The 12,004-nt window shown below is 27.2% G+C and overlaps 1 protein-coding gene across 2 annotated transcripts; it reads right to left on the bottom strand.

The window, feature by feature from the left end:
* On the bottom strand, positions 1–3,362 carry LOC111288361 (uncharacterized). 2 transcript variants are annotated; one of them, XM_022879238.2, is made up of 3 exons: positions 2,940–3,355; positions 1,600–1,748; positions 1–416 (listed from the first exon to the last, which is right to left on the bottom strand). In XM_022879238.2, exons 1-3 carry the CDS (start codon positions 3,123–3,125, stop codon positions 278–280), a joined length of 474 nt encoding a protein of 157 aa, XP_022734973.1. In that variant the 5' UTR covers positions 3,126–3,355; the 3' UTR covers positions 1–277. The 2 variants fall into 2 exon arrangements, with proteins under 2 accessions (XP_022734973.1, XP_089615363.1); XM_089759237.1 differs by having other exon boundaries at positions 279–416; positions 1,579–1,748; positions 2,940–3,362.
* Between the last annotated feature and the right edge of the window lie 8,642 nt (positions 3,363–12,004).

The raw sequence follows: 12,004 nt of genomic DNA, 5'->3' as shown, positions 1-12,004 counted from the left end.
GGTCTACAAATTAACACCCGGCTCTCCTGTATGTTTGATCAGCTCCCATAAGAGTTTTAAAGATATGAAATTTCAACAAATAAAAGTATGAAGATATGTGATAATGCTGCTAAGAGCATAATGATATTCCGCAAACTCAGCATTACTAAGCAGAAAAAGGAAAAACCATTACACCTTCAAAATGTCCTCCTATAAAAAGATATACCCATTTTAACAGAGGGGAAGGCATGGTGGCTTTCTAGCAGGCAAAATCAAGTATTCTTAACAGAAGGCACACTCACTTGTCTGCATTGATTCCGAAGATTCGAACCTTGTGCATGTTGGGGAACTTGGCAATGACGAGCACGATCACTGCAAGAGTGTTCAAAAAGAGCATAGGATGTTGGTAGTCGGTTGTATGCGAGGCTATCAAGTATCTGTCAGGAAAAAAAAAGAAAAAAGAAGAACATGGTAACTAAAAACAGCAAACTCTCTCTGGTAAAACAAGAAAGACAACAAATTATGTACGAACTCATGTCACAGAGGTTCATAATAGCAGCAAGAGAATCAAGGATGAAAAGCTGTTGCTTTTATTTATCAAAATATTGTCGATATCCGGTTTGTAGGGCAATTAATCAGACTTCTCAGAGATAACAAGATTCTGCAGTCTGCGCCAAGTTGAACACAACCTGCAATCCTTGGCAGACAGAATCTCCCAAATCCCATAGCAAAACTATAATCTGATCACAGAATAGAGGCTCTTCTCTATTTGTCTTTTCAATATTGAACAATTTATTCACACACACAGGGTGGGAGATTTAAACCTATTACTTCCCAAGTCATTGGACATTCTGTTTACCATTGGACCTAGTTCCAATTTATCTTGAGCACTGAAGTAAATTCCAAGAAAAAAGCTAATAAATCATTTAAATAAGGCAGAATTTCCTTGATGATGTCTTATACAAGATACAGCATCACAATAGTGTTGATCTAAATGATTATGAAAAAATTAGCACTAGCACTAACATATGCGTCTAAAGCTAATATATGGATGTCAAGGTGGCAGAAACTTGAAATATTAAAAATATCCAGTTGACATGAATGCATAACATTTATGTTTTATTAACATAACCATGTTGGTGATGAGCCAAGGAATGTTATAAACACAATCTTTTTTTTAGAAATCCAATGGAATAATACATGTTAGCAGAATGAAAAAGAGGAAATAACTAACAGTACACATAAACATACTTGATCTTTGTTTACAGCTAGGCAACAGGAATACACATTTGATCAATGAGAGGAGACCTTATGCAAATATCATAATAACAAAGCCATCTGGCTCAAATCCAGTTGCAATACTACGACACAAACAATGTTGTATTGATTGGTGGCAATCCCTATGTATTTACTCATTTTTGGTTGCCGGCATGCCTAGTATTCCAGTCAGTTTGTTACTCCAGTTATGGGAAACAGAATAGAGCTGAATAATCAACATTCAATGCTTGAGAATGAACAGGAACATAAACACATAAATTACATATACACAGCAAAAACCAATAGCACAAGATCATCAGCAAGTTACGGAAAAGTTGTAACCTATAATATAAGCAGACTTACAGCACCACAGGTACAACAGTTAGAAACTTTCTGTTGCGTGTAAGCTGCTTTCCATTGTCTATCTGCTCCCACCAAGTCAAGCCATTGTAAATCCCTTGATCTTCAGCAAATGGGGTTCCTTTCTTCCAGTGAAAGAAGTGGTATGTGACCTGAAAATAGACCACTCTCGTTATATTGGTTCAGATAGCTCTCAAGCAGATCAGTCATGTTGTTAAACAAAATAGAAAAAGTGAAAGAATGACACATAAGTGCATTACCAGAAAAACAAAAGTTTCTTAGAGAAGGCTTAAGGTTTTTGTACAATAGCAAATCAACTTATTTTTACAAGAGAAAGAAGCATAGGATCTGCTAGATTGAACTACCATGAATATTTTAAACACAAGAATCAACTAGTTGAAAAAACTTATATGATTACAAAGATGCTGACTTTCTAATAAGTTAACGACTGAACATAGAATAGAAAATGAACCAGAAGATAAAGCATGCCACAAACAAATTCAAACAGATGAATAAGTGTGTGCCAAAATACTAGTATGGTAAAAATATTTAGTCAAGCAGCCAAACTGCTCAACATGGACAAAGTTTGCGTTAACAAAAGCTTAATTTCTGATGTCAGACGTGGAAATGCCTAGGAAATGAGCATTTGAATATATAACACCCAATATCTCAATTCGAAACAAATTCTCAGAACTTATGACATTGTTCAATGACCAAAACCCCTGATTTCCATGTTCCCCATCTATAAATAAAATGTCACAAACCAAGTCAAAGATATATGCATGCAAAAGGGCGGATCCAAATGGAGATTGAAAAAAAAAAACTCCTCCGGACACCCTAAAAATCCCCCCACCACCCTTTTCATTGATAAAATTGGTAAATTCATCGCAGGTTTTTTATATATACTATAAATGAACACCACTGAAAAAAAATCATGGATCTGCCGCGGTGCATGCCAAACTATTGGAAGGTCCATCTTATGCTCGTCAAATATCCCCATACACTACATCAATTGATATGATTTCAGTTCTCAATGGAGAGCAGGTCAGCAAAACAAGGCAAAGTTCAAACTTTAAACAATTGTTCTATGAGAAATAAGACATAGAATGATAAAAATGATTGTAATCACAGCTTAAAACAAAAATAAATCAACAAACCACAAATGAACAAAAAGGAAAATTGCAACAACAACATATCCGTACAAAACCCTCAAAACCAACCCATACAAAGCCAATTTCAACAAGAATAAAATCCAAAATAAAAAAGAAAATAGGGTAATTTGCAAGCATAAAAAGAAACCCAAATGAACATTCAATAGAACAAGACAATTAAAGAATTCGTACAACGAAGTGAGAGAGATTGACGATGGTCCAAGCCATGCCAGGAGAGCAACCGAAGATGGAGAGAACAAGGAGCCACGAGAAGAAGAGAATTAGAATATAGGTTGTCCATACTCCAGGGTACATAAACCACTCCGTGTTCCGATTCAGATCCGCAGGTGGCACCGCTTTCACATACAGATTCGCCATTGATTTTGAATACTCACCAAATCCCTTTTCTCAAAAGCCACCCTGGTTTTTGATTTGATCGATTTATATATCAAAAACTTGGCTTCTTTGCTATTTTGTTTGATTTCTGAATCTAAAAAGCAAAAACCCAGAGTCCCTCCTTTTTAATCTGTAAAAGATGACGACGGGATGAAGGGTCATATGATACCTTATTGCCATCGATATCGATCGGGACTTCCTATTTTTCAACGAGTTGAAAAAAAAAGAGAGATTTTAATGTATTTAATATTAAAATTTAAATTATTTTTATAAAATTAAAATTTTATCAATTTTAATTTTAAGAATAAAAATATAAAAAATAATTTTAAAATATAAAAAGCAGTAGCCTTTTTATAAAATTTTTATATTACTCTTAAACCATTATTTTATTCTATATCTAATTAAAAAAATTATAAATATAATTTTTTAAAAATGTCAATTTTTATTAAAAAATAATCAATTAAAAAGTAATAATTTTAGATGTCATATATAAAAAAAAAAAAAACCAAATAAAATGGGATGAAAGAATGTAATTAAAAATTGTAAGGTTATAATTTTTATTGTAAACAATTTTTTTTTTCTTATATTTGTTGTTTGAAGGGTTAATGTGTGTTTGACCCAGCTTATAAAGGATTTATCTATTGCAAAAACAGAAGTCGAGTCAAGTGTTTGTCTTTCAAAATTTTTAAAAATGCTGCTTATATGAAAAATAGATTTAATATTTTGAGATGAAGATATAAATTAATTTTTTTTTAAAAAAAGTGCTAATTTTAATAACAAGTATTTAATGAAAATTTTTACATTCTCATCTTAATTTTAAATAATTTATAAAATTATAAGAATGGTTATATTATTTCACATTATTATTTTTATTTGGCTCATTTTTCCACAAAATTTATTTGTTTTTATTATAATTAATAAAATATTTCTATATTTTATATATTTTTCACATAAAAGCATGTGTTTTAATTTAATAAACTTAATTATTTTATTTTTTATCTATTAAAAATATACAAAATACTATCAAATATTTTTTACTAATTTATTAATAAAGTTTACCAAACTCTTTTTAATTTTTGTTTACAATTCTTTTAAAAGAGCTCTAATACAACAGTACTTCTTATAAAAGTTTCAACCGGACCAAATAGGTGGATAGGGTAAGTATAAAAACTAAAATAAAATCCTCTCATCTTTTCTGTCTCTTTCTCTTTTAATACTTCGCTCATTCACTCTAATTCTCTCTAGATTTCGACTGTTGGTCATAGTGCTATGTCGTCGGGCCATCACTTGTGTCAGTTTCACTTAAAAATAACTCATTTTTCTCCTCTTGATTTTTTTTTTTTTAAAATCAAATTAGATTTTCTAAAATACATATTGTTAGAAAAAATAAATAAAATAATAAAAAAAAATTTTGGTTTTGCATGTAAAGAATATTTTTTAAAAGATAATTATATATTTAGAAAATAGCAAAATCTTAAAACTGTTTAAGTAGAGTAGTGAAAATAATTATATTAAAAGATCTATTTATAATAAATAAATAAATATAAATTTTTATTCAAATGATTATAACCATTAATGTAATTATGACTTATATGAACAAACATCTAATTATAATTAAATAGTTATAACTATATATTTATATTGAAATAGTTATGATTATTTGTTATATAATAATTATTTCTGTTTAAATATAATTATTTAAAATATGAATAAAATTAATACAAATATTAAATTTATTTATCAATAATTCAATCTTTTTTATCTAACATGGGATGCATCACATTCTAAACTATCAACAATCTCCTACTAGTTTGAAATGTTAGTACTTAATCTTTAATTTTTTACACAAATAAATATTATTAATACAAAAATGTATCTTTTAATTAAAACCTTCAAATAAGCATATATAGTTTAGAATTCTAAAGAAGTTTATAGTGTCCGCAAATTGAATATCAACTTTTAGTGTTAAAATTAAAAATACAATAGATAATACTTATTTATTCTTTTATAAGAGTTTTATAACAATTTTTAACATTATTATAGCAATGTATTTATCATATTTATAAATATTTACAAAAAAATCCTAATTTTTCTTGTTGAAGAAAACCATTTCTGTATTTAAATAGATGGAGTTTCTATTATATCTCCATTGCATTAGGCATTTAAAAACTCTATTAAAAGTATAAAATTCATCTTTCCCACACAATGAATCATATTAGTTTTTAAACTTTGAATGAATCTTATTAATGTTTAATAAACACATAATAATAACTTATTTTTACCCATTAAACTTTATAATTAGAGGTTACTAATTCGAATTTAGATTCCCATTATTGATGTCTAATAGTAAGGGTTTAAATCCATTTTACTTGTAATACTACTAATCAAATATCATGAAATTCAATTTTTTTTAATAATAATTACTCTCACTCGAGATTGAATCTTTAATATAATTACTTTAAAAACTAACATGTCTAAACATTTTATTTTACATATCATTTATATACTTTAACATTGTTGTCTCATTCTTTTTTTTTAAATTGGTATTGATTGTGGCAAAAACTCTATACTTGTAAATTTCATTCATTCTATATCCATACTTTTATACATATTTAATACAATTATACTTCTAGTACAGTTAGATAAACTCAATAAATAAACCAATCTATTTCAGTCCTTTTAAGATATATAAATACTTTTTTTTAATGATCTTACTTTAGTAAGTGTAATAAACTTATTAGTTTGTATAATTTGCTTATAAAATTATCTAAAATCTTATTACCACACTATGTGCAAACATGCATTCTTTAATTAAAGAATGTCTCATTTAATTATTAAGATATTATATATACTTAATCAAGTTACCATTTTATTTATCTTTTCATTATTTGGTTTTTTTTTTTAATTCTCATTTAATTACATTTAAATTTATGTTTTTCCATGCTTTTTGGATGATTTTCTTTGTAACTACTCTAAATTTCTAGTTTTTGCATTAGGTTGGAATTATAGTTCAATGAGCTGGTAATTCAATTGTTTGCTACGATTTCTTTGTTGATTTTTGTTCTAAACTTGTTGATTTAGCTTGCTTTAGCTCAGATTCAATTCGTTTTTCTTAGAAACTTCCAGATTTAATTTTTTTTTTGTGACTAGGTAGTTTCCAGTTTTCAACTCAATTTAATTTTTCACTTTTCTTTGTTAATTCTTGCAATTTCTTTTCAATTATTACTCTTTAATTCAGTCTTTCTCATAGTTCTTTAAATGTTCTTGTTATTTCCAGCTTATGTTCATTCTATTTTACACCAATTAGATCCAGATTTTTAGTTGATCATTTAGTTTTCAACTTTGTTAGCAACTTTTGATTTTAACTTCTTTAGTTTAGATCTTATAATTCCTTACATCACTTGCACTTCAATTCTGTTTTTACTTTAGATCTTTTACTGTTTTTGCAATTTCATGTTTGATTTCATTTACTTTGATGCAATTTAGATCCATTTTTCATAGTGACCATGTAGTTTTCTAGTTTTGAAGCATATATTTAGTCTGGCATGTTTTGCTTAGATTTTTTATTTTGCTTCATTAATTCCATTGTAAAGCTATTTGGATATTCAATTTACCTTCTGTTTTTGTGAATTTTAGTTTGTTAGGATCAAGTTTTAAAAATTTACGAGTAGTTCTCTAGGTGGAAGTTAAAAGTTAATTAAAGTTAGTTGCCATTAATTAAAGTTAGTTAATTCAATTAGGTTTACTTAGCTATTATCTTTGTTAAGTCTTCCACTTGTCATTTTCAATTCTTAGATTGGATTTACATCTTAATTATTACTTAGTTCATTGTATTTTACTTACTGTTTTTACACATTATTTTACTTTACTTAGTTTGCATTTTGTAAGCTTATATATTACTATACTTGTATTTAATGCTTTGTTTAACTTTTTTTTTTTAGTTAATTTAATTTCATATTTACATTTATTTGATTGAACCAACTTTAGATAGAGTATGGTGATAAAAAATATTTAGGTTAAGAATCTCTTTATCTAATCATCATAAGATCAACATATAGATTTTTAATCTCTATTATTATTTGTATAACCTGTGCACTTGCAGAATAATTTGAATCAATGAGTTAAAAGTAAAATGTCAACATAAGTGATATGAAATTAATAAAATATCTTTTTTATTTTTGTCTTATTTTTTTATTATATTTGTTTTCATACTCATAAGTTATTTTAAATTTATAACATTTTCATCTTTGCGAAAATTTACAAATAGAGAATCTCTATACTCATGTTCTTTTAAAAAAATAAAAATTCAAAATGTATTAGAAAGGGGATTTTGTACTATCCAAATGATAAAAACCAAATATAATTCTATGAAATAGATTGATAGAAAGGATTAGAGAGTAATATTATTCCATAATTTAGCATAAATCAAATCATAATTAAAGATGATAATGGGTGGGTCGGGGTGGTTTTCGCTTGACCCAATCCTTTAATATCCATACTTGAATTTGATAATAAAATATTATTTTTTTCATACTTAATCATTTGATTCATATATTTATAAATTGTAACTGCTCAATTCAAAATTAATTTAATAATTTTAATATAATAATATTAAAAAATTATTTTTAATATAAATTATATTTTAATTATACATAAATATAATATTTTTATTAAAATAACATCTTAAAATTAAATTATTAAATAAATAAAAAAATTATATATATATATATATATATATATATAAACTGGATTGAGACGATACCACATAAAATCCAACTTTGACCTTAATCCAACCTTAGAAAAAATTAATCCGACGTGATTTACACAAAAAAAAAAAAACATTAATCTTATCGAATTAAAATGAGTCATAATTTATTAAATATAAATTATTTTATCATTCGTAATGAGTTATAATTTATCAAATATAAATTATTTTATCATTCGTAATTATGATCAAATAAAACTATATCTAAAATTAAAAAAAAAAACCCCCAAAATCACACGAATCAGTCCATCACACAAAAACCCATCATCGAAAAATAACACAATTCAATACCACTCAAATCCATAAATCAACTCATCAAATATATTTAAATATATATAAATATGAGACAAATGTTATATTATTCATTCTCATATCCAAATATTTTAAATTCATATTTATACCTATCCTCATTTATTAAATTTGATATTCATATATGCTTCTGTTCAAATAAAAAAAAAATCGAATTCTATATCCATAAAATTAACAACTCGAATTAAAAGTTGCACTAGAGCTAGCCAGTTCAGTTGTTCATACCACTGGGCTGACCCATACTCTGATATATTTGACGAGAGATTGGCCTAAACTGAGATATGTTCGTCCAGGCGACAAGCTTGCGGGCCGAAACTTGTAGCAGCAGCATCGGGCATGTCGTATCAACATTTTCTTTTGCTTGAAACTTGAATAGATAACCACTATTAATATAAGAAGATTAGGCAGGTGGGTCATTTTGTTTATTAATCGGATAATGACAGGGAGGAAAAATATGAAAAATAGACGTTGAAGCTATCTTGAACTTGCATGGGAGTAGATAATGGCGGATTCCTAATTTTTTTTTTTAATGTGTCAACTTATAATTTATAAAAAAGAATGGACAAAAAATTTATCAATTCCATCGATGGTAGAAATGTTTAAGAAAAACATTTTGAGGGTATTTAGAGAATTTTTTTTTTAAATTTTTTTGTTTTTCAATTTTTGAAAGTATTTATGGACATCTTACCTTTGCTACTGAGTCTGCCTCTGGGAGTAGAGATGTGCTGTCCTACTCAATTTTTATGAAACTTCTCTTGATTGTTTTTGTTCAGTATTTCTCATAGCAAAACGGTGAGGATTGGACCATATTCTAATCATCGTGATCGATTGCTATTTCCAAAGCCATCAACTTATAATTGGATAGAGAAAGCAATCGACTTAAACTCCTTGAAAGATACAAATCTCCATTAAAGCTTTGAATGGATCCTTAATCACCCACTATTCACACTGTTGGGTGATACTTACATGGCTGAATAAACTAAAGAGTGTTTATTATTAGGAGTATAAGTAAGCAGAACGGTTTGATGAATAAGTCATGAATAAATATAATTTTTATTCGTTTATTAAATTTAATACAAAATTAAGAATAATATTTCAAAATTCGTTAATTAAATGACTAGATAACGAATATAATAGAATTTATTCATATTTGATTCATTTATTTTTTGAGTGTAAACGAACAAAGTATTTGATAAACCTATGTGAAAAAATTTGATTTACATTCATTTATATTCATTTATTAAGCTTAATAAAAGATAAAAAATAATATTTTAATATTTATTAATTAAACGAATAAATCACAAATATAATAAAATTTGTTTATATTCAATTAATTTACATCTCTAACTACTATTTGAACATATGAAAAGATTAAATAATTAAAAATAGAAAAAAACATGAAAAGAAATTGTATCTAAAACAATCAAGCTCATTATTTATTTGCTTAAAATTATCAAAATTTAAATTTAATTATTAAAATTAAAAATTTAATAATCTATCGATGGATTATGTTTATGCTTTCCTACTTGATAAACAAGAGCCGGGAGCTGCTGTTTTCTTTACAAGCAGATAATATAGTACCAGTACTGGAAAGCACTAGTCATATCTGATAGAAAATCAAAGCAGCTAGGTTTTCAAACCACATTTGCTATGAAAAGTCATTATATTAAGTAATGTCAAGTGTTCAGTTTTATTTCATGATTTGGACAAATACCCATCAAAATTAGATAAACAAAAAAACTCATGGAGGAGAAGATCCCTAGATTTTAAGCATGGTACAAATAGATTATAACCTGATTTGACAGGAATATTTAACCAATTGAGTAGACTTTGAAATTAACTTGTCATATATATAGTATACAGATCTTTTGTGGTGATGATAAGCGAAACATATTTGGCAAATCCTAATTGATGTTCATTGCTCGAAGACCACAGACTGGATATCTTTGTAGTACTATCAGATATTTGATCTATATTAGTAGTTGATATGCATGAATTTTATATTGAAGGTGCCTTTCCACTTATGGCTAACTACATTGGTCATTGGTTAATGGATATTAACATAATTTCTCTTTCTCTTGCCTTCACAAAAAGAGGACCCCATTAAATTAGGTATCTCTCTTCTAATGTTTGTCATTACATAGAACCTGAGACTTAATTCAAATGGTTGATTTATTTTTTTTAAGAGATGAATTCTTACAAAGTTAAGATTTGATCTCCGATATTTGCAATTTCTCTTTTCCTATTTCGTAGGTTTCAGCCTCTTTTGTATAAAAAAAAATAAAAAAGCTCAAATAGCTTAATATGATATACTCATTATATGGTCAGTTGGTAGAGGAACAGAATTTTGCATATATATGATGTGAATATTTAAGTTTTGGAGATGGAAATTTGCTAAACTTAATCTTATGTTGGGTTTTATTTTTTTTTTTTTTGGTATGCAAATTATATAAGACTGAAAAAAATTTGTGAATGATGGGAAGAATTTAAGAAGGAGCATGATATTAACCCAGGGTTTTCTACCCTAAAAAAGATTATATTTTGTTTTCTACTGTATTATTTGTCATGATTGCAGAGGCTATATAGTTTTTGCAGGTTACATTTGCAGTTTTCATGTAAGAAACAGAGTTTCATCAATAATGTTTTTAGAGGTGCTGGTTAAATTAAAATTTGTTCAATCCATATAGTTAAAATGAAAGCACCAGTCACTTGGATACATGCCTTCTCAAACTGAAAATGTACTATCTTTGAATTAATCAGCAACTAACTAATACATATTGGCTAGCTTTTGCTGTGTTTTGCACAATGATCAGCAAAGACAATAAGCTGGCCAACTGTACCTAAGATCATCCATCCCATGTGCCGATCACATCACCAAGCACTGATCTGGGACCATCAACCTAAATTAGCCTGAACAAGGCAGATGCAGTAATTAGAAAAATCATCAGTATTAGCATGTGATAATTTTTTTTTTAATTTGAAATTATTGAGGATTGAACTTTCGTCATCGAAATTGAGAATTTAACACTTTATCAAGGGATCACATAATCGTTGATAATGTTATTCTCTTAAGAATCCCTTCATTATTAGTGTTCTACTCTCGAATTAATGAAATTGTCACGAATTAAATTTTGACAGTATTGAAACTAAATGTGAAGCACTCTATTAAACGATCACACAACTGCTGACAGTATTATTGTCCTAAGAATCCCTTCATTTTTAGTGTTTTACTCTAGAATTAATTAATACTGCTACCATATTATTTGCAAACGTTTAAGTTCATTTTCCTGAGTTTGTGCTGCTTCCATATCTTGTTATAATGACAGTGAGAACTGAGAGATCTTCTCTTCTCTATGCTTAATAAAAGATCCACTTGTCATGAAAGACAACAGCAAAAATACCTTGGTTTGCATTTACTAGTAAAAACCATAAAGCAAATGACGCTCAGCTAGAAAGGTGATCGAATTTTTTCAGCCATATTGTCCCAATATATACCCTAATAAGGACAGTGGACCAAAAAGAATTGCCGAGTGTTGGTCACTAACTTAACTATCGAAAGTTAAATATTATGATTTGTATATTTATATCATATAAAATATTGATAATTTATATAAAAAAATTAAATGCTATAATTTATATCGACATGAAAAATATAAAATATTTTTTGATATTTGTTAAATTAAAAAATTTTAAATTGTGTCATTTTCGTTTTTTTTTTATTTTCATACCATGTTTTAAATTGTTATTTCTCATAGTGGGATAATACAACATAAATTCTACTGAATTT

Source organism: Durio zibethinus, chromosome 4, assembly GCF_047325235.1.
Source record: "Durio zibethinus cultivar Kanyao isolate XHJ-2024 chromosome 4, ASM4732523v1, whole genome shotgun sequence".
NCBI classification, from domain to species: domain Eukaryota; kingdom Viridiplantae; phylum Streptophyta; class Magnoliopsida; order Malvales; family Malvaceae; genus Durio; species Durio zibethinus.
This window is presented reverse-complemented; position numbering and strand designations above follow the sequence as displayed.